At 45.2% G+C, this 27,927-nt stretch overlaps 1 protein-coding gene across 2 annotated transcripts; it reads left to right on the top strand.

The window, feature by feature from the left end:
* The first annotated feature begins 807 nt into the window (after positions 1 to 807).
* Positions 808 to 27,927, top strand: SSPN (sarcospan). Of its 2 annotated transcripts, none has more exons than XM_073567440.1 (3): positions 808 to 946; positions 25,946 to 26,032; positions 26,751 to 27,927. In XM_073567440.1, the coding sequence occupies exons 1-3, from the start codon at positions 869 to 871 to the stop codon at positions 27,114 to 27,116; spliced, it is 531 nt and encodes a 176-aa protein (XP_073423541.1). In that variant the 5' UTR covers positions 808 to 868; the 3' UTR covers positions 27,117 to 27,927. The 2 variants fall into 2 exon arrangements, with proteins under 2 accessions (XP_073423541.1, XP_073423540.1); XM_073567439.1 differs by lacking the exon at positions 808 to 946 and adding an exon at positions 14,490 to 15,120.

Here is a 27,927-nt window from a genome sequence, read left to right as displayed (position 1 = left end):
AGGGAAGAAGGGAAAGAAAAGGGGGGAAAAGGAGTGAAGGAAGGAAGGAAGGTGAGAAAGGATGGAGGGTAGGATAATAAATAAGGAGGGAAGGAGAAGAGGCAAGAAGGAAGAAGGTAAGGGAAGATGGATGGAAGGAGGGAAGGGAAGATGGATGGAAGGAGGGAAGGGAAGTAGGGACAGAAGGAAGTAAAATGCAGGAAGGTATTGATGATGAATATTTCTGGCAGACAGAAATAATTCCGTTGCTATGGGAACCGGTGTAACTTTGAGGATCACCTGTGCAGAGAGGGTTTGGTCATTGTGATTAAGAACAGTTAACCCCGTCAGGTGAGGACTCAAACTTCGGCAGAAACTTTCCGCGGCGTCTTGTTCTCGCAGGATAATTTGTCTCGTATATCAGTTGTCGCTCTTCGTCCGTTTTCGCGCCGTACAGAACCGTCTCCCTGACGCGCTGTCCTGGGCTCGGGGCGTTGTGGACGCGGCCTCGCCATACTATGTACTGTCTCATACGGCGAAACAACGGGCGACGTTCCGCTCCTCACCTGATGGGGTTAACTCTTGTTAATCGCAGTGTCTCAGTGCTGTAACCTTTTCTGCTGAAACTTCGCACGTGCGCGCGTCAATGTTAACACTGGTTTCCATGGCAACGGGATTTATTTTTGTCTGCCGGGAATATTCCGAGGGTCTTTTCATCGATACCACCCGGTAGACGGACACTTCTAGATATTATCGCTCGTGTTCTGTTATATCTCGGCGATTTCTCCTTCCTCGGCTGCGTCCATCAGTTAGGATTTTGATATCCCTTAGAGAAGCGCCGCCGCCACCGCGATCACGTGCCGTGGATGATGGCAGCGTCTCCTTCGCCATGATCTGCCCGCTCATGCGTTACCTACTATACTGGGAGGAGAATCTCGAGAAGCCACGGGAAGAAGCATCTGAGCGTGTAAGGTGCGCGCCTCGGGGGGAAAAGATTATTGTGCGATCAGGTCAAGTGAGAGCGGAGTGGTACCCCGCCGACTGAGCGGGGGGAGAAGCCGGAACTGCCCGCCGGTGTACCAGGCATTAACTCACTCATTGCCATTGTGGGGGTCGATGTGGCGCATATTGACATGGAGGGGGCCCAGCACCACTTCTGCTTTTTAAAAGTTTTCCTCAATATTTTAGCCTACATAACACCGCCATATCATGCTAAACTAATACCGCCAATTGCAGTACATAATACCGCCATATAGTGCCAAGAATATTCTGACATATGCAGGCCATACAATACCACTATATCGTGCCAAGATAATGCTGCCATATTCAGGAAATAATACCGCCGTAAAGTGCCGAGATTATAGGCCGATACGTAGAATATATAATGCCACCATGTCATGCCAAGATAATACTGCCACATGCAGGACATATAATACCGACATGTTTTGTCAAGACAATATGTCCATGTGCAGACATAAAATACCGCCATATCGTGTCAAGATAATACCAGTATGTGCACGACATATACCATAATACTGACATATAGTACCAAAATACCGCCATATCCAGGATATATAATGCCACTATATAGTGGCAAGATAATATTGCCATATGGAGGTCATATAATACCGTCATGTTATATCAAAATAATACTGCTATATGCAGGACTTACTGTATAATACTGGCATATCCAGGATATATAATGCCACTATATAGTGGCAAGATAATATTGCCATATGCAGGACATATAATACCGTCACATCGTGTTAAGATAATACTGCTACATGCAGGACATATAATACTGGCATATCCAGGATATATAATGCCACTATATTGTGCCAAGATAATATTGCCATATGCAGAACTTGTAATGCCAACATGTTTGGTCAAGATTATACGGCCATATACAGGATATATAATACCGCCATATCGTATCAATATAATTCTGCCATATGCAGGACATGTAATGTTGCCATATAGTGCCAAATCACCGTATCCAGGATGCATAATGCAACTATATAGTGCCAAGATAATATTGCCATATGCAGGACATATAATGCTGCCATATAGTGACTACATAACCTGCAAAACCTTAATACTGCAATACGTCCTTCAAGAGCAAAAATAATACTGCCATACTGTGCCAAGATAATACTGTCATATAGTGTCCACATATCATGAAGTATTCAAATAGGAATTTTGTTATTCTTTTTCACACAATATACTGAAATTCAGATCCAAACATTATACCGCCATACACAGCTAAATAATAATAGATGGTTTATAGTTGGCTCCTCTGGTTCCCATTTTCAAGGGCTTCCATGAAAGGACATCACTATCCCCCACACATTGTTTGGTGGGCACGAAGAGAAAATTGTTACTGGTAGCACTATTACAGAGGGGGCATTAATACTTGGGGCAGTAGCTTAGCTACCAGGGGGGCAGAGGGTGCGGTCGCCCCGGGTCCCTTGCTCTGAGGGGGCCCACCCACAGCTACTGCCACTGGGTTCGCCACCAGAGTTGTAATTAGGGTTACTGGTTAGGGGCCCACTCAGATTTTTCGCCTTTTGTATCCTGTCTGAATGCTCCTATTCTCATATCCTGTCTGAATGCTCCTATTCTCATATTTTTATGTTTTCTTGGTAAAGGATTTTCCCCAGATTGATGAGCACCGGGTGGAGTCGCCCTTTACGTGTAACTATCTGTCCATTTATGCCCTGTCATTACTATGGAGATGGATGTAGAGAGTTTTTCTTTCACGTGGGAAAGGTTTCACGCCACGGGCTGCAGGAAAATGACACGAAATAAAGTTGACGACAAATCTCTTGGTCTGGATGTCAGACGGTCGGAGACTAACGAAAACCTTGGTGGATTCGTCACATTTACCAGCAGGCGATAACATGTGCGCTGCCAATGAGCCGGTTCAGCCTCATCCCGACGCCAGGCGAGCGGAGACGCTCCGCACAGCATGGTCCCGCACGTTTCTGGAGGGGGCCGCGTTTCAGAATAGATCAGAGAGGGGTCATTTACAGATCACAGCCGGCGGTCGCTCACAGTAGGACGTCGCCGAAATGGAGGGAAAGTAGAAGTCTGACATGTAAACAGCCGAAACCGTGCCGAGCGTCAGACATGAAGCGCGCCGGGGACCGGACTACAAATAGATCATCAATCACATCCGCGAGCAGAACCGGCACCACAGTGGGCATGAGAAACCTGAGGGGACGGGTCACTATGGAGCGAAACGTCACAGTCTACTCCGAAATATCATCTATAGCCAGAAAGAGAGAGAGAAGGATGGACGGAGCCGCCTTATATCAGTAATTATCATGATGGCGGTGATCAGGGGTCTCAGGGTCTCCCAGATGGATAATGTGCGCTTTCCCCCACCCGTCTCGCCTCTAATGATCAGCTAACAATAGAGGAGCCCCCTGGTGCGGCCATTAATCAGTCCCCTCCCGTCTGAGCAGAGCGTGCTTCTTCTCGGTGTCTGGTAATGAGTGCGCCCGGTGGGCCCGGCACACATCCTCCACACCCGTCACCTTACACCCCCTTTATTTCCTGCGTAAACCAGATGCGGCCACAGGATCCGCCAGTGTCATCCGAAGCGTAATCCGAACGCCGCCTTCATTACTCCACGCATTCACCTTTACCGTCGGATTAGAAAAGCGGTGATAGCATTACAGGCGTAGAATCACGTGACGCTCATGTGTTGGGGGCCTCTGTAATGTGGCAAATGATGGACCCCACACTATAAATCTAGATTCAGGAAGCTGTCTCGCTCTTCTGGGAGGTCGGGAGTACGTCCCAGGAGGTCAGGAGTACGTCCCAGGAGGTCAGGAGTACATGCCAGGAGCTTAGGAGTGTGTCCCAGGAGGTCAAGAGTACGTTACGAGAGGTCAGGAGTACGTTACGAGAGGTCAGGAGTACGTCCCAGGAGGTCAGGAGTATGTCCCAGGAGGTCAGGAGTACATCCCAGGAGTATGTCCTGGAGGTCAGGAGTATGTCCTGGAGGTCAGGAGTATGTCCCAAGAGGTCAGGAGTACGTTACAAGAGGTCAGGAGTACGTCCCAGGAGGTGAGGAGTACGACCCGGGAGGTCAGGAGTATTTCCCAGGAGGTCAGGAGTACATCCCAGGAGTATGTCCCGGAGGTCAGGAGTATGTCCTGGAGGTCAGGAGTAAGTCCCAAGAGGTCAGGAGTATGTTACGAGAGGTCAGAAGTATGTCCCAGGAGGTGAGGAGTACGACCCGGGAGGTCAGGAGTATGTCCCAGGAGGTCAGGAGTACATCCCAGGAGTATGTCCTGGGGGTCAGGAGTATGTCCTGGAGGTCAGGAGTACGTCCCAGGAGGTGAGGAGTACGACTCGGGAGGTCAGGAGTACGTCCCAGGAGGTCAGGAGTACATCCCAGGAGGTCAGGAGTACATCCCAGGAGGTCAGGAGTACGTCCCAGGAGGTGAGGAGTACGACTCGGGAGGTCAGGAGTACGTCCCAGGAGGTGAGGAGTACGACCCGGGAGGTCAGGAGTATGTCCCAGGAGGTCAGGAGTACAGCCCAGGAGTATGTCCTGGGGGTCAGGAGTATGTCCTGGTGGTCAGGAGTACGTCCCAGGAGGTGAGGAGTACGACTCGGAAGGTCAGGAGTACATCCCAGGAGGTCAGGAGTACGTCCCAGGAGGTGAGGAGTACGACCCGGGAGGTCAGGAGTACGACCCGGGAGGTCAGGAGTATGTCCCAGGAGGTGAGGAGTACGACTCGGGAGGTCAGGAGTACGTCCCAGGAGGTCAGGAGTACGTCCCAGGAGGTCAGGAGTACGTCCCAGGAGGTGAGGAGTACGACTTGGGAGGTCAGGAGTACGTCCCAGGAGGTCAGGAGTACGTCCCAGGAGGTCAGGAGTACATCCCAGGAGGTCAGGAGTACATCCCAGGAGGTCAGGAGTACGTCCCAGGAGGTGAGGAGTACGACCCGGGAGGTCAGGAGTATGTCCCAGGAGGTCAGGAGTACATCCCAGGAGGTGAGGAGTACGACCCGGGAGGTGATGAGTACATCCCAGGAGGGATGTGTGGGTACTATGGGGCATCATACTGTGTGTGAATACTGTGGGGGCATTATACTGTGTGTGAGCATATGGGGCATTATACTGTGTGTGGATACTGTGGGGGCATTATACTGTGTGTGAATACTGTGGGGGCATTATACTATGTGTGGGTACTCTGGGGCATCATACTGTGTGTGGATACTGTGGGGGCATTATACTGTGTGTGGATACTGTGGGGGCATTATACTGTGTGTGGGTACTATGGGGCATTATACTGTGTGTGGGTACTGTGGGGGCATTATACTGTGTGTGGATACTGTGGGGGCATTATACTGTGTGGGTACTCTGGGGCATCATACTGTGTGTGGATACTGTGGGGGCATTATACTGTGTGTGGATACTGTGGGGCATTATACTGTGTGTGGGTACTGTGGGGGCATTATACTATGTGTGGGTACTGTGGGGGCATTATACTGTGTGTGGGTACTATGGGGCATCATACTGTGTGTGGATACTGTGGGGCATTATACTGTGTGTGTGTACTGTGGGGTCATTATACTGTGTGTGGATACTGTGGGGGCATTATACTGTGTGTGTGTACTGTGGGGGCATTATACTGTGTGTGTGTACTGTGGGGTCATTATACTGTGTGTGGGTACTCTGGGGCATCATACTGTGTGTGGATACTGTGGGGGCATTATACTGTGTGTGGGTACTGTGGGGGCACTAGGCTTGGTGACGAGTCATGGTAGGACTTCATACAGTGTGGAAAGGTCCCGTAGAGGCATCATACGGCATGGGGAGGCATTGCTCTCTATAGAGGCAATGAAGGGGTATTATAGTGGGTGAGAACTCTATGGTGCACTATTTCTGTGTGGGCGCACAGTACTGGGCAGGATTAGGGGTGTACTTTTTTCTTGTCTTTCAAAGTTATATGTTATTCCCTTATAATTAACATCAGATCCCGGACCCTTTTAGACCCCCTCCATTCATATCAGACCCCTAAAATCCATGCAGACCCCTATGTTAGTATCAAACCAGCAAATATATTCACACCCTGACCGGACTCCTAATTTAATTTGGGCCTCTCAGACCACAATGCATGAAATGTATCAGCAGACATTCACCTTTATATAAATTGATTCATCCTGATCCTCCTGGTTCAGGAGTAGAATGCGATAATAACAGTGAAGACTGACACCGAGTCACTCATATTGAGGTTTTCATCGTCACCTCAGGTTTTTGGATGGTGGCCATTCCTATTAATCCGTCCCTCCACATCCAGGCTGCTGCGTCCTATATTCCAGCTGACTGAATGCGCGGGACGAGTGACACGTTGCTGGTGAATGAGGACGGCACATTAGAGCGGCTTTGGCTCATTATCTCGGCCGCTCTTCTGTCCGGCCTCCAGCTGCGCCGGGATGGATTCAGGCCTGGTTCCAGCGCGTTTCGGGTGGAGGCGGGAGGGAAAATGTTTAGAGAAAAGGAAACAAATCAACCGCGCTGAGTCCGCATGAAGTCCTCATAGTGTGCCCCGACTCCAGGCGGAGAGATTGCCCCGGCTGCCCCCCAGCTGGGGTCATACACATGTGGGCAAATAGATTCTCCGGATTATTAGTATTATAGAAACAGGGAATGAGTCTGTAACATCATGTTTCAAATGCAGGTGGTAAAATCTAAAAAAAAAATAATAATAATTAAAATTGCTTGTTTGCAAAAGTCTTGGCACCCCTACTCTAATATGTGTAGAAAGACGAAAAATGGTTGAGTTTATTATATGATACCCCATTCCAGGGGTCTCCAGCCTGTCTAACCTTGAAATGATAGAAAACCCTTGTGCACCTTTTTAAAAGGTTAAAATGTCCCCAGTGCCTCCTTATAATTGAATATTGCCCCGAGTGCCCCTATATACAGTAATGATGGCTCAAGCTCCCCCTTATAAAGTACTTACACCCTGAGTGATCCTTAAGTAACATCCGGTGTATAACATCCGACCCCCTGCCATACTATCTGCCTTTACTGTAAGGTTACAGAGTGGGTGGGAGGGGGCGAGTGCTCAGGAGCAGAGGGCAGAAAAGTCACCAATGCTCTACCGACTCCATAACTGCCGATTCCAGACCTCCACTTTTATCAGCGCAAAGACTGCGCCCCCTCCGTTTGCTTTATGGCCGAGCAGCTGCATGCAGCCGTACATCACCAAGCACAATGGCGGGCGTCGGATGGAGTGGAGTAAAGCCGCCTCCACTGGACTCTGGAGGCGACGTGTTCTGTGCAGTGACGGATCACACTGCTCTTTCTGCATCTGATGGAGGAGTCTAGGTTTGGCACGTTTTTTTAGCGAGAAAAACAAAGGTTGAGTTGTTGATAAAAGTATCGGCACCCCACCAGATATTATCTGTGTGATTTGACAATGAGAGAATAAATGCCGCTGTTTTCCTGAATCCGGTGATGTTTTTCTTTTGTTTCTATGCCTCTCCGTTCCTGAGATATTGCCCTCTATTTCCTACATGGAAATCTACTCTTTTTAGCCAACTGGGTGTGGTTCTCAAGAAGATTAAGGACCTCCCCCACTTAGCTCCAGCTCTAGATTTAAATACAGAGAAGAGGGGTCCATATCTCAGGAACGGAGAGGTGCAGAAACAAAAGAAAAACATCGCCAGATTCAGGAGAACAGCGGCATTTACATCAGGTAAAAAAATTACATATTTATCCCAAGTGAAAAATCTACTTTAAGACATAATATGGCAGTTAGCAAAAGTATTTGATCCTCTATTAATATTATAAGAAATTATTGACTTTGGAGAGAGACAAGGGTTGGTAATAATATATATTTTTTTATGTAACGTATAAAGAAGAGATGTTTGCAAAAATTTAAGCCCCCCAGGTCAATTTGTGAATTTTATGGGTTGAAAGCTTTGGTTGGTCATTTTGGTATTTACGGGGATAGATTTATAAACTAAGTGTTGAAAGTTTTTAGAAAAGGTTAACCACTTACTTCATCTTGCACAATTTCTTGAGGAACAGAGGCGATTAATTGGAATTAGTCCCATATTGGTGAGACGTGATAGGTCAGCGCTTCGCGACATTACACTACCAAGAAACGCAGCAGTCATGTTTCAGTCAGTCCCTCGTGCACGGTGATCGCTGTCATGCTCGGTCACACATCCCTCATGGTCACCTTCCCACACGGCTGCATCACTTCCATGTTTTGACTCAAAATGGGTAGTGAAATCCAATTCCTCCCCTACTTCTGGGTCATGGGCCGGTCTAGTCTAAGGGCATCGCTCGTTTTTAGGAACTAAACCGGGCGTCTCGTGGTTTTCTGAGAGTAAACAAAGAGTGGATCAGATTTTATTTTTACCCCATACGAAACGGAACCAGGAAGTCGTATGTGCAATACATCGGTCGAAAAGTCACATTTGCCTAAAAAAGGGCATGGAGAGAGTTGACGTGAGAGTGTGTCACCAACAGGGTTAGGTGGACATTCACTGCGGTGACCCTGGAATGATTTTTGAGGGAGTTGCATAAGTATTCAACCCTCCATAAAAGTGGATTTTACATTTTCTAATACATTGTGGGGGTTATTAGATATTGAACTAGTGGGAAATTAAGATCCCCTGTCCATATGGGGACAAAAAAAATGCAGGGGAGTCAAAATCCGTGGAGCCTGACCCTGGTCCAAAAACTGTTGCCTCATTTTGGAAGCAGGTTTGGAGGTGACTTGAGCACAAAGCTCAAAATTAGCCAGAAAGATCCTAAGATGGTGGACGCTTTCCTTCTGAAGTTCTCAAGTATGACTGTTATCATCTCCGTGACAGACGCATCTCTGTTTCTGGCTTTTTCCAGCAGCTCGAAATAAAGAAATTGCTGAATTAATGAAAACAGTGACTTGATTTGTGCCCCCGGGGGGCCTCTGCAAAAATCCTCTGAGGATCACACTTCATAGAATAAATGGGGGTTTCTGTCTCGGTGGATTTTAATCAGAAATTTGGATTAATTCAGCAGTTTTTCCATTTCATCAGCTCACGACAGTTTATCATTTATAGTCCTGAGCGTCGGTGATGGAGGCTGTATCCTGGCTGGTATGGAGCACGCAAGGACGGAGACCAGGAGGAACACGTCCTTTATGTAGTGACCAACATCCAGTGACAATCAGAAGAACCAAGAAACTCAATGGATGGTTGCACAAGGCATAGACAATCTTTGAGAGCACCATGTATAGTGCCAGGTGGCTGCTGCAGTGATAGAAAGTCACTGTCTTTAGTGAGCTCCATGCTTGAAAATTACCACATGGGATGGAAAAATCACCCCTCATTGGTGGTAGAACTCAAACACCAAGGTATGACTTGCCACTCAACCAGATGGGACCACAAGAAATGCTCATCAGAAGTTTCATGGATTGGGTTTCCATGGCCAAATCGATGTAGAGTGCCCCATCTATGGAGCCAGGTGGAATTTACAATGATGTAATGCCACTACCTTTAGTGATTCCACGGCTTGAAAGTTACGGCATAGGATTCAAAAATCACCCATCCAAGGTGCAAAAATGTAATACCCAGGTATGACCTGTCCCTCAAAGTAAAGTAATCAAAAGGATTAGTCATCAGAATCTTCATAGATTGGGTTTCAATGACCAAACAGATGTAGATGACCATGAGGGCACCATTTATGATGCCAGGTTGATAGCTAGAGTGATCTAAAGCCCCCACTTTTAGTGATTCCAGGGCTTGAAAGTTAATATATGGATAAAAAAAAATCACACATCCTTGAAGGTAGAATTCAGCACGACCTGAAGCTCCAAGAATTGGGTTTACATGGCCAAAAAGATGTAGACGACTATAAGGGCACCATGTATGATGCCAGGTGGTAGCTAGAGTGATCTAAAGCCACCAACTTTAGTGATTCCAGGGCTTGAAAGTTACTATATGGAATGAAAAAAAATCACACATCCACGGTGGTAGAACTCAACACCAACATATGACCTGAAGCTCCAAGAATTGGGTTTACATGATCAAACCGATGTGGATGACCATGAGGGCACCATGTATGATGCCAGCTACAGTGATGTAAAGCCACCAATTTTAGTGATTCCAGAGCATGAAAGTTACTGCATGGGACCTCAGACTGCACCAATCACCCATCCTCGGTGGTAGCAAGTTATGACCTGTCATAACAAGAACTTTTCATGAAAAGTTTCATGGATCGGGTTCCTATGGCCAAACAGATGTAGAAAACCCTGAGTGCACCATTTATGATGCCAGGTGGTAACAAGAGTTTTGTAAAGCCACCACTTTTGTATTGAAGAGCATGATATTTGGCACTTGACTATATAATCTCCATAAAATACCAGATGGGAGTAGACTGGGTTCCTTAATTGTTTAGTGACTCCAACTTGTGTTTGTTGCAGGATGCCAACTCTCAAGACAAGTAACCTTCCTGTTTTGGTGACATCAAAGGAAAACAAAAACTGAACCATAAAGTGGCCGTAGAAGGTAAATAATCCAAAATGAATCCTAAAAAGAAAATCTCACTTCAAAAATTTGAGTTCAAATGTCTGAGGTTTCCATGATTGAGTAGGTGAAGACAACTCTGAATGTATGGACAATCCTGAAGGCATCAAGTATGATGCCAGATGGCAGCTGCAGTGATGTAAAGCCACTACCTTTAGTGAGTTCAGGGTATAAAAGTTACCGAATAGAACTGCAAAAATCAGCCATCTTTAGAGGTAGATCTCAACACCAAGTTATGACGTGCTCCTCAAAGTAATTATCATCATAAGAACTGGTAGTCAGAATCTTCGTGAATTGAGTTTCCATGACGAAACAGATGTAGGTGACCAGGAATGCACCATGTATGATGCCAGGTGGTAACTAGAGTGATGTGAAGTCACCGTCACCACCTTCGCTTGTACATTCTGAAACCCTAAAATATCCATTGAGTTGTTTAGAAGGACTTGGTGACTACCAACTTGGCATTGGATGTCACCTCACCACCAAGGCAGGTTCCAACTCTGAAGACGTCTAAGACAAACAAAGCCTCCAGCAGACTAGAACATTGAGGAGACACAAGTACTAAAAATTGCACATCCTTCATTGCTGGAACCAAAATCGAACCACAAACTGTCTCTGATTCATCAGAAGCCCCATGGATTATCAATGGTGTGCAGACAATCCTGAGGGCACCATGTATGATGACAGGTGGCACCTGGCTGTTGTGATGTAAAGCCACCACCTTTGGTAATTCCAAGGCGTGATGTAAAGCAACCACCTTTGGTAATTCCAAGGCGTGAAAGTTATGGCACAACCCTACAATCCCTGTAGATATCTAGGAGCAGTAGAGGGTGTTGTAGCTAAGAGGTCACCGTAAGGGGCAATACTGCAAAGTCAAAATGTCTGAGCCAAACAGAAACTTAGCTGTTAAGTGGAGGCCACACAAGAGCACAGATCTAGAATGAGACCTCTGAGGTGACCCTTCCTTGGTGGGAGTGCTCAACACCAACCTCACAACCTTTGCTCCAACCTGCATCTCAAAGTCATGTCATCAGAGAAGCTTCATAGACTGGGATTTCCATGGTCTGCATGATGATTACCAACCATAAATGATGCCAGGTGGCGGCTGTAAAGCCAACACATTTATATTCTGCTGCATGAAACCAACCACATGACCACATTTCAGCAGAGGAATGTGCTACTGTATCTTGTAGGACGTGTCACAGCAGCACAGAGCATTTCAGGAGAGGAGTCTGCTGATCTTAAAGGAGGTCTCACAGCAGCGCAATGCATTTCAGGAGAGTTGTGTGCTGATAAAAGAAGTCTCAAAGCAGCACAGAGCACTTCAGGAGGAGTGTGCTGATCTTATAGGTCTCACAGCACCACAGAGCATTTCAGCAGAGGAGCGTGCTGATATAGGAGAGTTGAAAGCAGCACAGAGCTTTTCAGGAGGAGTGTGCTGATCTTGTTAGAAGTCTCAGCAGCACAGAGCATTTCAGGAACAGTCTGCTGATCTTATAGGAGGTCTCACAGCAGCACAGAGCATTTCAGGAACAGTCTGCTGATCTTGCACGAGGTCTCACAGCAGCACAGAGCATTTCAGCAGATGAGTGTGCTGATATTATAGGAAGTCTCAAAGCAGCACAGAGCATTTCAAGTGGAGTGTGCTGTTCTTGAAGGCCTGAGAGCAGCACAGAGCATTTCAGGAGAGGAATTTGCTGATCTTGTAGGAAGACTCACAGCAGCACAGAGCATTTCAGGATGAGTGTGCTGATCTTATAGGAGGTGTCACAGCAGCACAGAGCATTTCAGGATGAGTGTGCTGATCTTATAGGAGGTGTCACAGCAGCACAGAGCATTTCAGGTGAGGAGTGTGCTGATATTATAGGAGGTCTCACAGCAGCACAGAGCATTTCAGGTGGGGAGTGTGCTGATATTATAGGAGGTCTCACAGCAGCACAGAGCATTTCAGGTGGGGAGTGTGCTGATATTATAGGAGGTCTCACAGCAGCACAGAGTATTTCAGGTGAGGAGTGTGCTGACAGTATAGGAGGTCTCACAGCAGCACAGAGTACAGGTGGTCTGGCCTTGTATCTGGAGGATCTATGTATGCTTCTGACCTCTGATTATTTGGGGGGATCCGCGGAGTCGGTCCTGGTTCTGTTATCGCCTCCCACCCACTCCCGGTGTCGTCCCTCGTGGGCCGCTCAGTCATTTCCTATAATTCCTGATCATTTTACACTGATAATCGCCGCAGTAACCCCTTCACTCCTGCTCTCCACATTCGACTGCGCAAATCAGCGGCTGAGTGACAGCAGTGTTTTTGGGACATACTGTGCGCCCCCCGCCGGCAGCCCCCGGGCGATAAGAAACGACGCCATTAAATACTGCTCTGCTGTCAGTGTGATGTGCACATGTCACCGTGTAATCTGAGGCTGATGGTACGAGCTGCACTATGGGCTCCGCGCTCACAGCAGCATGGGGCCCATGAGGGCCAATATCTCATCATAATGCACAATTCCATCTGCTGTGGATTGTTAGTGGCCCCCTGACCTCCTGGGCACAACATGCACCTATGGGGTGACCATCCCTGATTCTGGGGTCTTTATTAGTTTAGGGGTCTGGTCTGGGGTCTGTATTAGTTTAGAGGTCTGGTCTGGGGTCTGTATTAGTTTAGGGGTCTGGTCGGGGGTCTGTAATAGTTTAGAGGTCTGGTCTGGGGTCTGTATTAGATTAGGGGTCTGGTCTGGGGTCTGTATTAGTTTAGAGGTCTGGTCTGGGGTCTGTATTAGTTTAGGGGTCTGGTCTGGGGTCTGTATTAGTTTAGAGGTCTGGTCGGGGGTCTGTATTAGTTTAGGGGTCTGGTCTGGGGTCTGTATTAGTTCAGGGGTCTGGTCTGGGGTCTATATTAGTTTAGAGGTCTGGTCGGGGGTCTGTATTAGTTTAGGGGTCTGGTCTGGGGTCTGTATTAGTTCAGGGGTCTGGTCGGGGGTCTGTATTAGTTTAGGGGTCTGGTCTGGGATCTGTATTAGTTTAGGGGTCTGGGCTGGGGTCTGTATTAGTTTAGAGGTCTGGTTGGGGGTCTGTATTAGTCTAGGGGTCTGGTCTGGGGTCTGTATTAGTTTAGGGGTATGGTCTGGGGTCTGTATTAGTTTAGAGGTCTGGTCGGGGTCTGTATTAGTTTAGGGGTCTGGTCTGGGGTCAGTATTCATTTGCTGTTGTCATGAATGTGACAATCTGCTGTAAAACATGTGATCTTCGGGCTGTGTACACACAACCCAGGACAGCGTCCAGGTCCAGCAGTTTTATTTTTTTAATTTTTTTTTTACTGCCTTTCTTAGGTCAAAAACCTTGAAAATAGAAATGGCCCAATAGGATAAGAGCAGCCAATCAGAGCTCAGATTTCATTTCTTAAACTGCTCTGGTAAAATGAAAGCTGCGCTGTGATTGGTTGCTATGGGAAACACCAGCAGTTTTCCCTATGAGACGGTTTTTTTATAACAATTAGGCCCGTCGCATTTCGGTTTGAGGCGTTTTCCTTTACAGCGTTTGTTAAATATAAAAAATAGTGATGTAACGTAATAAAAAACACCATAAACAATCTCTCACCGCCTAGGCCGATGCGGTTTACCACAAATTAGCGCTTAACTGGCCACGTGAGGTAAACCGCGCGGTTCTTGGCTTGGCCGCCTCGTGTGAGGGCCCGTTTACGCTTTCAGGCGCCGGTTCGCCTTAAACGGATTAGTCCAAGTAAACGGAGCTAATCCTGGAATTTCTCGTGAAACGCGTCTGGTTGGCGCGGGCCGGTCTGTGAGGGGTAAGCAAACCCCAATAATGAGGTAATGTCGCTGCGGGGGATAATCCGGGGCTATCTAGTCATATCGCTGTTGGTTCGCGGAGAGCGACGTGTTTCGGTGTCATTATTATGTGAGATTTGCGGGGGCTGTCGCTCTTCTCTCTGCGTGAGTACTCGACTGACCCCAAAAGCAAGAAAGAGCCTGGGGGCGCGCAGCTTCATGGGAATATCTCCTAGGGCCTACTAAAATATTTAAGCCCTGTTTGTGAGGAAAAAAAAAAAAATTCAGGCCCCCCCTCCCTACACCTCGTCTCGCCTCGCCATCCTACACGAGTCCTCGCCCCGCAGGTTGGCAGTCTGGTTTCCCCTCGAAGACCCCCCCATCTTGACTGCGGCCTCCGAGAGGCATTCCAGGGCTTTGGAGAATCTGTTCCAAATGCCTTCCATATTAGTCCAAGCCGGCCATTCCCAAATACCAGGATCCCCGGCCATCGCAGAAAGGAACCGCCCGGCGTGAGCGAGCGCAGCAGCATGGGAGCAAACGAGAAGCGCGAGCCGAGGGACCGCGATCAAATGGCTAAGGGGACATCGGAGACCCCCCAAGAGAGCAAGGCCGGAGGAGACAAAAGGAAGAAGACGAAAAAGGGCGAGAAGCCCGGGCGGAAGGACGATTCGCAGACCTGCTGCGGCTGCCGCTTCCCGCTCCTGGTGGCTTTGCTCCAGCTGACCCTCGGCGTGTCAATCACAGCGGTGGCAATCATAATGTCCGTAAACTGCTCCTCGTTACTAGTCAGAGACACCCCGCACTGGGCCGGCATCATTGTAAGCATACGGGCCGACGGGCGCTTTTTTGTTTTTTTTGGGGGGGGGGGTGCAGCAAGCGGTAACCCTTTATTAAGATCCGGAACGGGTGGAGGGCAAAAAAAATAATCAAAAAGCAGCACTGAGCTCGTGTCAGGGTCCGAGTTCACTCGAAAGATCTGGAAAGGAATGAGTTAATAATACTCTACCGTATAAAACTTTACGAGACTTTAAAAAAAAAAAAATTCTCGTAAAATTTTTTTTTTTTTGTTTAGATCAAAATATTGGATGACGGTCAATATGGCCGCTCCCAACCACGGTTTGGCGCTATCTAACTAGACTGGTCTGACGTTCAGGAGTCTGGGAAAGCTGAGTGAAAACTGCCATGTTGAGGTGTTGTCGGCCATATTGTTTTCCGCAAAACAGACAAAAGCTAAGAAACCGTATTCCCCGGCGTTCTCCGATCCCTTTGCGTTTCAATGCTGCGCTAGTTTCTAAAACTCTGCTTGCTGTCAGTGAATGGAAACAGTCGACTTTACATCCTGAAAAACCTGTACAGGCCTAGCACTTGTCACAGCTGAGGGTTTGGTACCATTGCATCAAGTCTTGACATTGGTTCCGATCCACCATTTGGGTTTTTTTGAGTTTTATTGTCACTTTTCAGTCCTGATTTATTATCACATTTGCGTCTGTTTTTGACAATTTTCTATTTTTTTTTGTTTTTCTGCGCCACGTTCATCTTTTCATTTGCAATTTTTCATGTGATCATCGTTTTTTTTTTGTTTTGCTTTTTTCAGTTTGCCACCGTGGGAGGAGTTTAGGATTTCGAGATGTTTTCATCTCCCGATTCATTATTCGCGACTTTTCTAAAAGTTGCAAAATTTGACGCAAATGTCCCCCACTCCTCGCAAAGTGACTTTATTTTGCTCCTGAGAATTCGGCGCAAATTTTTGCCACATTTCAACCAAACTTGCAAAATTGAAAAAAAAAAAAAAAGGTTAAAACCAGAAATAAATAGAATTTTTAAACCACGTGCGCCATTTTGATGAATTTGGTACAAAAAACGTCAGCAAAAAAAACACAAGGCAGAAAAAATGTTACTAAAAAACGAAAAATTTGGGCGCCTTTTCTTAGTCTTTTTCGTATTTGTTGTTAGTTTTAAGCCAAAATTGTCGAAACGATGAACGCTGTTCATAAACTTTGCGCCGAGTTAAAAAAAAATCGCCTTTATTTTCGTATTCTAGCTAAAAAAAAAAAAAAAAAATTGTTAAAATGTTGCAAAATTTGCTCAAAAATTTCAGGGGAAAGTAAAATCGCTCCACGAGGGGACTGGATAACATTTGTGCAAAATGTTTGCGACTAGTTGAAAATTTGCAATCGATGAGTCACTTGGAACCGAAAATATCTGGAAAATAAAATCCCCGTCTACAATAGTGAACAAAAAAACACATAAAACGATCCTGAAAAAGGCGCAAATTACAAAAATTACAAGGATTAGGCGCAATCAAAATCAGAAGCAAAAAACACCAAAAGCTTAAAGAAAAAAAAGACACAAATGCAATAATAATTGATACCGTGTATTACGCCAGAATGTACTAAAAATAACCAGGATGATGTTACGGAGCTCAGACTTTATAGAAAAACCCTCTTTGTGGTGACGGATGGAGTATAGTACGTAATAAGTATTTTTTTTTTTTTTTTTAAATGGAAACTAACAACAAGCTGCTGTTGACGGATCCATTATTGTTAGACGACGTCTATTTAGTACTTTAAGTGCATTATGGCAAAAGTAAAATCCAGCATCTAATCGGTATTTTCATTTCATTTTTTGCATGTTTTTGTCTTTTTTTTTTTTTTACAAGCTTCTGTTGACAGATCCTTCATTCTTTGTAGGTGCCTACTTAGTTGTTTGAGTGCATTATGGCAAACGTAAAATCCAGCCTCTATGTAGGATCCTACTTGCTTCTTTTTTTTTAAGCTTTTTTTTTTATCTGTTAACGTGGAAATGAACAACAAGCTTCTGTTTATGGATCTTAGTAGGTGCCTGCTTTGTTTTTAAAGTGCATGACAAAAGTAAAATCCAGCATGTGTATAACATCTTAGTTGCCTTTTTTGATCTTTCTTTACTTAGATAGTAACTAAAAGCTGCCGTTCGTGAATCCTACGTAATATTTTCAGCTCATAATGGTGAAAGTAAAATCCATGAATTGTATATAGTATCTTCATTCCTTTGTTGTTTTTTTTTCCATGGCAGCTAACAACAAGCTACTGTTGACAGATCCATTGTTCTTAGTAGGCATCTCTATAGTAGTTTGAGAAAAGTAAAATCCAGTGCCTGTATAGTATCTTCATTCCATTTTTATTGAATTTTTTTTTTTTTTTTTTTTTTTTTTTTCAAATGGTTACTAACAACAAGCTTCTGTTGACTGATCCATCATTCTTAGTAGGTGTTTACTTTACATAGTGGTGAAAATAGACTCCAGCATCTATATAGTGTCTTCATTCCATTTTCTTCCTATTAATACTTTTTTTTTACATGGTAGCTAGCAAAAAACTTCTGTTGACGGATCCTTTGCTCTTAGTTGGTGTTTATTTGATACTTTAAGCTGAAAGTTGGGAAAGTAAAATAAAGCACCTATATAGTATCTTCATCCTATTTTTTAGCATTTTAATTAACTATATACATAGTTAGTATATATATATATAATGTGTGTGTGTGTGTATATATATATATATATATATATATATATATATATATATATATATACAGTATGTATATATATATATTATACTAGCAACAAACTTCCGTTGACAGATCCATTGTTCCTAGTAGGCATTTAGTATTTTAAGTGTTTAATGGTGAACGTAAAATCCGACATCTATATGGCACCTTTATTGCATTTTTTGCTATTTTGCTTTTACATGGAAACTAATAACAAGCTTCTGTTGACGGATCTGTTATTCTTCTTAGGTGTCTATTTAGTACTTTGAGTGCGTAATCGCAAAAGTAAAAATCCAGCATTTGTATAGTATCTTCACTGTTATTTTTTTCCTTAGGCCGGGATCACACTTGCAAGTGTGACCCCAGCCTTAAATAGATACTAACAGCAAGCTTCTGTTGACGGATCCTTCATTCTAAGCAGCGGTCTGTATAGTAGTTTGAACTTCTACTGGTAAAAGCAAAATCCAACAACCAGTACCTAATGCGTTACTGAGTCATCCAGAGTCCCAGTCTATTAACAACAGAACACCTCTGTGCACTCAGGGTACTAAGTACTGACAGGTACAAATGCAAGATCTGTCAACAGAAGTTTTCTGACCTTTTCTGGGGCCAATCTTAGTTTGTGGTGAAACTAGATTGTACGGCCAGGTAGGATCCTGTATTCTTTATCGTGAGCCATGCAGACAGATGGGAAAATTTGTGAGTAGGAGGAGGGGACTTTCTATCTAGGAAAATATTCAGTTACTTCCCCGTGTGATTTTTTTAATTTTTTTTGGCAGAATTTCCCCTTAAAAAATCAGCTGCATAAAAATACCTGAACATATAAAAAAAAAAACAATATATGTAAGACAACACACGGCCCATGTGTACAGTATCTAGGAAAGCAGGGTGACAATCAATATGGTGCCCACAAATCGCTGCGGAGGGGTTGTCGCAAAGCGCTCACATCTCTTAGGTTCATCTGACTTGTAACGTCAGGTTCATCTGACTTGTAATTTTGGAGAGTCGCTTACTTTTGCAACCAATTTTTTTTTTATTTCTCTGAAATCATGAATTCATCTCCTATCCTGCAAAAAAAAAAAGAGGTAATAAATATTGGTGGGGGAATAACCCCTTTAAACATTTCCGTCAAGGCGCGAGCGCATGGAGCAGGTTGCATCACCTTCCTCCCTGGTGTTTAATCACTCAGATATCACTGTCAGTGGCATTTACGTGGCAAGTTCCCGGTGGGGCTTTCGCTTAGGCCTGCACACAACACGACTGCGGCATCAGACTACACAGACTTTGTTTTGTAGTCGTATCATGTTTCTTTTAGATTTGTAGGAGCAAAAAGAAAGGAAAAATAATTGGTTGCAAAAGTTTGTGCACCTTGTAATTTTTCATTCTGCTGAGGAGATGCTGCTGCGGATTATGTAATCAGATCTTGAGCGCGGCGGCTGGGGTGACGGGGGGATATTTACCAGACATACTGATTTTCAGTCCATTCTGTGTATGACTGCGAATATCTTTGCACATTTACTGAGCTCTCGGCCGCTGTTTACACCCCGCACATCGCGCTCCGGGGGACATAACCCGCCGCCTGTAGAATATCTGTTTTTGCAGAATGAATAGGGAATGAGACTCCTGGTGCGTGCGGTTGAGCTTGTGACGGGCTGCACATGACACGGATTTTACATGAAATTCTCAATGCTCACATACACTTACTGAGCTGGGAAAACATCCTGGTACCTGTCATATGAGGCACACGTGCGACTCCCAGCTGCCTCCACCATGATGTCAAAATGACCTGTGGTCAAAAATCCATGTGTCCCTTGCTCACACTGGCACACAGTGCCTCCAACTATCCTTCGTCCAGCGCAATATTCCCATGACGTTGGTGCGTTTGTAGGCATCATACTGTGTGAGGGGAACTGTGGGGGCATCATACTGTATGAAGGGAACTTTGGGGGCATCATAGTGTATGAGGGGAACTGTGGGGGAATCATACTGTATGAGGGGAACTGTGGGGGCATCATACTGTATGAGGGGAACTGTGGGGGCATCATACTGTGTGAGGGGAACTGTGAGGGCATCATACTGTATGAAGGGAACTGTGGGGTCATCATACTGTATGAGGGGAACTAAGGGGGCGTCATACTGTATGAGGGGAACGGTGGGGGCATCATACTGTATGAAGGGAACTTTGGGGGCATCATAGTGTATGAGGGGAACTGTGGGGGCATCATACTGTATGAGGGGAACTGTAGGGGCATCATACTCTATGAGGGGAACTAAGGGGTCATCATACTGTATGAAGGGAACTGTGGGGTCATCATACTGTATGAGGGGAACTGTGAGGGCATCATACTGTATGAGGGGAACTTAGGGGGCATCATACTGTATGAAAGGAACTGTGGGGGCATCATACTGTATGAGGGCAACTGTAGGGGCATCATACTGTATGAAGGGAACTGTGGGGTCATCATACTGTATGAGGGGAACTGTGGGGTCATCATACTGTATGAGGGGAACTAAGGGGGCATCATACTGTATGAGGGGAACTAAGGGCGCATCATACTTTATGAAGGGAACTGTGGGGTCATCATACTGTATGAAAGGAACTGTGGGGACATCATACTGTATGAGGGGAACTGTAGGGGCATCATACTGTATGAAGGGAACTGTAGGGGCATCATACTGTATGAGGGGAACTGTGGGGTCATCATACTGTATGAGGGGAGCTAAGGGGGCATCATACTGTATGAGGGGAACTAAGGGCGCATCATACTGTATGAAGGGAACTGTGGGGTCATCATACTGTATGAGGGGAACTGTGAGGGCATCATACTGTATGAGGGGAACTGTGAGGGCATCATACTGTATGAAGGGAATTGTGGATGGGGTCATCATACTGTATGAGGGGAACTGTGAGGGCATCATACTGTATGAAGGGAACTGTGGGGTCATACTGTATGAGGGGAACTGTGGGGTCATCATACTGTATGAGGGGAACTGTGAGGGCATCATACTGTATGAGGGGAACTAAGGGGGCATCATACTGTATGAAGGGAACTGTGGGGTCATCCTACTGTATGAGGGGAACTGTGAGGGCATCATACCGTATGAGGGGAACTAAGGGGGCATCATACTGTATGAAAGGAACTGTGGGGTCATCATACTGTTTGAGGGGAACTGTGGGGGCATCAAACTGTATGAGGGGAACTGTGGGGGCATCATCATCTGAGGGGAACTAAGGGGGCATCATACTGTATGAAGGGAACTGTGGAGTCATCATACTGTATGAGGGCAACTGTGAGGGCATCATACTGTATGAGGGGAAATAAGGGGGCATCATACTGTATGAAAGGAACTGTGGGGGCATCATACTGTATGAGGGGAACTGTAGGGCATCATACTGTATGAGGGGAACTGTGGGGGCATCATACTGTATGAGGGGAACTGTGGGGGCATCATACTGTATGAGGGGAACTGTGGGGGCATCATACTGTATGAGAGGAACTGTGGGGGCATCATACTGTATGAGGGGAACTGTGGGGGCATCATACTGTATGAGGGGAACTGTGGGGGCATCATACTGTATGAGGGGAACTGTGGGGGCATCATACTGTATGAGGGGAACCGTGGGGGCATCATACTGTATGAGGGGAACTGTGAGGGCATCATACTGTATGAGGGGAACTGTGGGGGCATCATACTGCATGAGGGGAACTGTGGGGGCATCATACTGTATGAAAGGAACTGTAGGGGCATCATACTGTATGAGGGGAACTGTAGGGGCATCATACTGTATGAAGGGAACTGTGGGGTCATCATACTGTATGAGGGGAACTGTGGGGTCATCATACTGTATGAGGGGAACTAAGGGGGCATCATACTGTATGAGGGGAACTAAGGGCGCATCATACTTTATGAAGGGAACTGTGGGGTCATCAGGTTATCATACTGTATGAAAGGAACTGTGGGGACATCATACTGTATGAGGGGAACTGTAGAGGCATCATACTGTATGAAGGGAACTGTAGGGGCATCATACTGTATGAGGGGAACTGTGGGGTCATCATACTGTATGAGGGGAACTAAGGGGGCATCATACTGTATGAAGGGAATTGTGGGTGGGGTCATCATACTGTATGAGGGGAACTGTGAGGGCATCATACTGTATGAAGGGAACTGTGGGGTCATCATACTGTATGAGGGGAACTGTGGGGTCATCATACTGTATGAGGGGAACTGTGAGGGCATCATACTGTATGAGGGGAACTAAGGGGGCATCATACTGTATGAAGGGAACTGTGGGGTCATCCTACTGTATGAGGGGAACTGTGAGGGCATCATACTGTATGAGGGGAACTAAGGGGGCATCATACTGTATGAAAGGAACTGTGGGGGCATCATACTGTATGAGGGGAACTGTGGGGGCATCATACTGTATGAGGGGAACTGTGGGGGCATCATACTGTATGAGGGGAACTGTGGGGGCATCATCCTCTATGAGGGGAACTAAGGGGGCATCATACTGTATGAAGGGAACTGTGGAGTCATCATACTGTATGAGGGCAACTGTGAGGGCATCATACTGTATGAGGGGAAATAAGGGGGCATCATACTGTATGAAAGGAACTGTGGGGGCATCATACTATATGAGGGGAACTGTGAGGGCATCATACTGTATGAAGGGAACTGTGGGGTCATCATACTGTATGAGGGGAACTGTGGGGACATCATACTGTATGAGGGGAACTGTGAGGGCATCATACTGTATGAGGGGAACTAAGGGGGCATCATACTGTATGAAGGGAACTGTGGGGTCATCCTACTGTATGAGGGGATCTGTGAGGGCATCATACCGTATGAGGGGAACTAAGGGGGCATCATACTGTATGAAAGGAACTGTGGGGGCATCATACTGTATGAGGGGAACTGTGGGGGCATCATACTGTATGAGGGGAACTGTGGGGGCATCATACTGTATGAGGGGAACTGTGGGGGCATCATCCTGTATGAGGGGAACTAAGGGGGCATCATACTGTATGAAGGGAACTGTGGAGTCATCATACTGTATGAGGGGAAATAAGGGGGCATCATACTGTATGAAAGGAACTGTGGGGGCATCATACTGTATGAGGGGAACTGTAGGGCATCATACTGTATGAGGGGAACTGTAGGGCATCATACTGTATGAGGGGAAATGTGGGGGCATCATACTGTATGAGAGGCACTGTGGGTGTATCATAATCTATGTGATGCAAGGTGTTGGGATTATAACATGAGGGTGCACTGTGGGGGCTTCAACATGTGTTAGGGGGCATTATACTGTCTGGGGCAATGTGGGGCATCGTAATGTGTGAGACGTACTGAGGGAACATCATAATGTGTGTGGGGACACTTGGAGGCAGCATACCATGTGTGGGAATCATATTTTGTGGGGGAATGTGCTGTATGGGTTCATGATACTGTGTGATGAGCCCTGAGGGGGCACTATACTGTGTAGGAGCACTCAGGGGGCACTATACTGTGTAGGAGCACTCAGGGGGCATTATTCTGTGTTGGAGGCACTGGGTGTGCAATATTTTGTGTGGGGAGGCATTATACTATAGACGGGGCATGACAGTGGTATTGTAGTGGGTGGGAACACTGAGGGGCTTCACTAGGGGCTCTATTTCTGTATGGGCATACGAAAAGGCCCTCGCCATAGTATATGTCCCTCTTACCCGATTTTCAAAGTTTGGGGTTATGCATTGTCAGGCGACATTTTCTGGGCAGGATTTCCCCATTAAGCTCTGACCTCATGTAGATATGGATATGATTCTGGGGGCACTGTGGTCAGCACTGTTATAGGGGCACTGTAGAGGGAATTTCAGAGGAGCTGTTGCTATGAAGGTGCTGAGGGAGTTCATGATGGGGCATAGTGGCAAGGACCCTACATGGCATGAAGATTGTATTATGGGGTACTTTAGCTCCTGTAATGAGGGTGCTATGTACCATTAGGGGGGCTGTGGTCCAAGCATTTGAAGGATGGGCTTATGTGCCCTCTCCCTATTCCCCTAAAGCCATATACCGCCATACTGCCTCCATGCGTTGTCCTAACAGACACTTTTCCAATGATTTTAGGCCGCACTCAGCTGTTTTTTTTTTTTAATCGCCAATTTCATCTTCACATCAACATCATAATAAACAGTGAAAGAAACAAATGAGGCGCCGTGTGCTCATCACAAGACCTGGGATAGATGGGCGTGATGAGGGAGTGTGAGGAGCTGCTCCTACTGCTAAAATCTCTGATATCAGGATCTGCTGAAATACTTATAAGGTCTAATGTCATGACACGTCACATACAAGTCATATATCGACCAGAGTGCAGAAAGAGCCAAATAATTAATGTGTATGCTTAAATACTCTGCACTGCTGTAATATGTATGTAGACAGTAGATATTTAAAAAGTATAAATATACACACACCTTGTATGTGTAGTTTGTGGCAGGTGTCTTTTAAATGTTTGCCTTCATGATATCAGTCACGTTGTTTTTCATGTTCTATAAGTGTCACAAGATTCTCAGCTGATAGCAAAGGAGAAAAATATCCCAACCCACAAAGTAATATTATTCACAGAATGGAGAAGGAATTTCACTATAAATGGTAGTCACTACTAAACACACCAGATAAATAATAATACTGCCCCTATGTACAAGAATATAACTACTATAATACTGCCCCTATGTACAAGAATATAACTACTATAATACTGCCCCCTATGTACAAGAATATAACTACTATAATACTGCCCCTATATACAAGAATATAACTACTATAATACTGCCCTCTATGTACAAGAATATAACTACTATAATACTGCCCCTATGTACAAGAATATAACTACTAGAATACTGCCCCCTATGTACAAGAATATAACTACTATAATACTGCCCCTATGTACAAGAATATAACTACTATAATACTGCCCCCTATGTACAAGAATATAACTACTATAATACTGCCCCCTATGTACAAGAATATAACTACTATAATACTGCCCTCTATGTACAAGAATATAACTACTATAATACTGCCCCTATGTACAAGACTATAACTACTATAATACTGCCCCTATGTACAAGAATATAACTACTATAATACTGCCCCTATGTACAAGAATATAACTACTATAATACTGCCCCCTATGTACAAGAATATAACTACTATAATACTGCCCCCTATGTACAAGAATATAACTACTATAATACTGCCCCCTATGTACAAGAATATAACTACTATAATACTGCCCCCTATGTACAAGAATATAACTACTATAATACTGCCCTCTATGTACAAGAATATAACTGCTATAATACTGCCCCTATGTACAGGAATATAACTACTATAATACTGCCCCTATGTACAAGACTATAACTGCTATAATACTGCCCTCTATGTACAAGAATAGAACTACTATAATACTGCTCCTATGTACAGGAATATAACTACTATAATACTGCTCCTATGTACAAGAATATAACTACTATAATACTGCTCCTATATACAAGAATATAACTACTATAATACTGCCCACTATGTACAAGATTATAACTACTATAATACTGCTCCTATGTACAAGAATATAACTACTATAATACTGTCCCCTATGTACAAGAATATAACTACTATAATACTGCCCCCTATGTACAAGAATATAACTACTATAATACTGCCCCTATATACAAGAATATAACTACTATAATACTGCTCCTATGTACAAGAATATAACTACTATAATACTGCCCCTATGTACAAGAATATAACTACTATAATACTGCCCCTATGTACAAGAATATAACTACTATAATACTGCCCCCTATGTACAAGAATATAACTACTATAATACTGCCCCTATATACAAGAATATAACTACTATAATACTGCTCCTATGTACAAGAATATAACTACTATAATACTGCCCCCTATGTACAAGAATATAACTACTATAATACTGCCCCTATATACAAGAATATAACTACTATAATACTGCCCCCTATGTACAAGAATATAACTGATATAATACTGCCCCATATGTACAAGAAAATAACTGCTATAATACTGCCCCCTATACATGGCTGTGCTGTATCTTTCTAGGTCAGCGTTGTGGCCATCTTGGGTCTGATCCTGCTCTGTCTTCCCTATCAGACTGATGAGAGAACATCCGGACAATTTGCCTTGAAGGTGAGCTCTGCCATTACGGTCCTGTACGGTGTATAATGGCGCGGTCGGTGTTATGTCACCGTGTGGATATAATGTGGATCCGTGCCTTCTCCCCTCTCTCGTCCTCACTTGCCCCTGCATATTGATCAGTCATAAGATCTAAAGTTAACAAGGAATTTGCAGTGGAGTAAATCTCCATTGTGTGGCTCCTGGGGTGTTTTCTCGCCCCTGGGTCAGACATGTGAGTTTTCTTTTGATCATGGTTTTTTTTTTTTAACTGCCTGTAAAGAATAAGATTTTCGGTTTCACCTGTGGGAAATGTTGACTTTCAAGTTTACATTATATTAAAATATTAAATTAAGCAACTTTGCTAAAAAAAAAATCCCCGTTTTCTGTCTGCGGCTCTCGCACAGAGCTGTGCGTCTCCAAGGTCACAGATTTAGAAAAAAAATAAAAATAAAATCCCGCGTAGTCTGGTTCTACAGGCGCGATGAAAGGGAGCGTGACTGCAAAATCCGACTACAAGGCTTTTGTTCGTAGTCTGTTACCATGGAGACGCATAGCAATACAATAGGAGCTGCATACACAAAACGGTAGATTTTTTTTTTTTTTTTTTACTATGTTGATTTTTTAGATCATTGCAGGTCTTGCTTGGCTGAACCCTGACAGGGGCCACATTTATATTTCATCGATAGGGCCCCTCTTCCCCATTTTTGAGCTTTTCTTCCCTCTTTTCCAGCTGCTGTACTTCCTGCTCAGCGCCCTGAGCTTGATCATCTGCGTCCTGGCCGTGGCTTTCGCGGCTCACCATTACACCCAGATCATCAAATATACGTGCAAGATGGCGGACGACTCGTGTCAGTGCACCCTAGACCCCTCGGACCCCCTGAGCCGCACCTTCCTCTACCGGGACGTGGCTGACTGCGACGCCGTCACCACCACCATCAAACTGTTTGTGCTCCTGCAGATGTCTCTGAACCTGCTGCTCGCCCTGGTCTGCCTGGCGGCCTGCTTCATCATGTGGAAGCACCGCTACCAGGTCTTCTATGCGGGAATGTGGGTCCAAGGGTCATCGGCCCTCGAGACCCCGCAACAGAACGTCTAACGAGGAGAAGTCAGGTGATGTCCAGGTGGAACTTATGACAAATCCTAATACACCAAGCGAAACCCCAAAACACCCAGGGGGGTCTCGCGTTCCGCCAATGACACGGCCATACCCTACTTTGTAACCCCTGGATTCCCAATGGGACCCCTAATTGCCTTACTGGTCTTTCCAGCATACTGTTACCACGAATGTAGCCATGATTTCCTAAAAAAAAGTTGATTTTGTGCCATTTATCCCTAAATTCACCAAAAAATGTGGTGAAAAATTTACAAATTTTTCAAAAATGACTTTTTAAAAAAACAAATAGCTGAGAGACAATCAATATGTCCAACGGTGTGACGGTAAGTATTCTGGGTGACATACGGGGCCGGGGGGCTCTAGGGGAAAAATATACTGGTTTCCTAGTAAAAGGAAAAGGAGGCCATGGGTGCGGTTTAAAGAAAAAGTATCCTCTTAGGACTCACTGACAAAGTTCAGAAGACTCATGTGACATCACCTCCATTGTCTGTGCAGGATCTGACAGTCTATTGATTTTTACGGAGAACAGGGTGTAATACTTCATTTCTCCTGCGGGAGTGCTGCAGATAAAAAGAACACTTGCTATCAAGTTCCTGCTCCGATCACAACTGATCGTCGCCGTGTTGTAGCACCTCGAAGTTCCTACGAGCTAAAGAAACTTTGAAAAGTGGACAACCCCTTTTACAAGATATTCTGTATTATGTTAAAGCCATATTTAGAGGCCGTGTCTGGCGCCAAAAGTGCTATAAATTATTTTTCTTCCTGTACACAAGAATAGTATAGCCCAACGACA

Source organism: Dendrobates tinctorius, unplaced genomic scaffold, assembly GCF_039654945.1.
Source record: "Dendrobates tinctorius isolate UK_male_01 unplaced genomic scaffold, ASM3965494v1 ptg000020l, whole genome shotgun sequence".
In the NCBI taxonomy this organism is placed as follows: domain Eukaryota; kingdom Metazoa; phylum Chordata; class Amphibia; order Anura; family Dendrobatidae; genus Dendrobates; species Dendrobates tinctorius.
Note: the sequence above shows the minus strand (reverse complement) of the source record. Positions and strands in the feature narration are given on the sequence as shown.

Coding starts and splice junctions, on each gene's coding strand:
- SSPN (XM_073567439.1), top strand. CDS start 14,830: ATGGGAGCAAACGAGAAGCGCGAGCCGAGGGACCGCGATCAAATGGCT. Junction 15,121..25,945: donor CGCACTGGGCCGGCATCATT/GTAAGCATACGG, acceptor GTATCTTTCTAG/GTCAGCGTTGTGGCCATCTT. Junction 26,033..26,750: donor CCGGACAATTTGCCTTGAAG/GTGAGCTCTGCC, acceptor CCTCTTTTCCAG/CTGCTGTACTTCCTGCTCAG.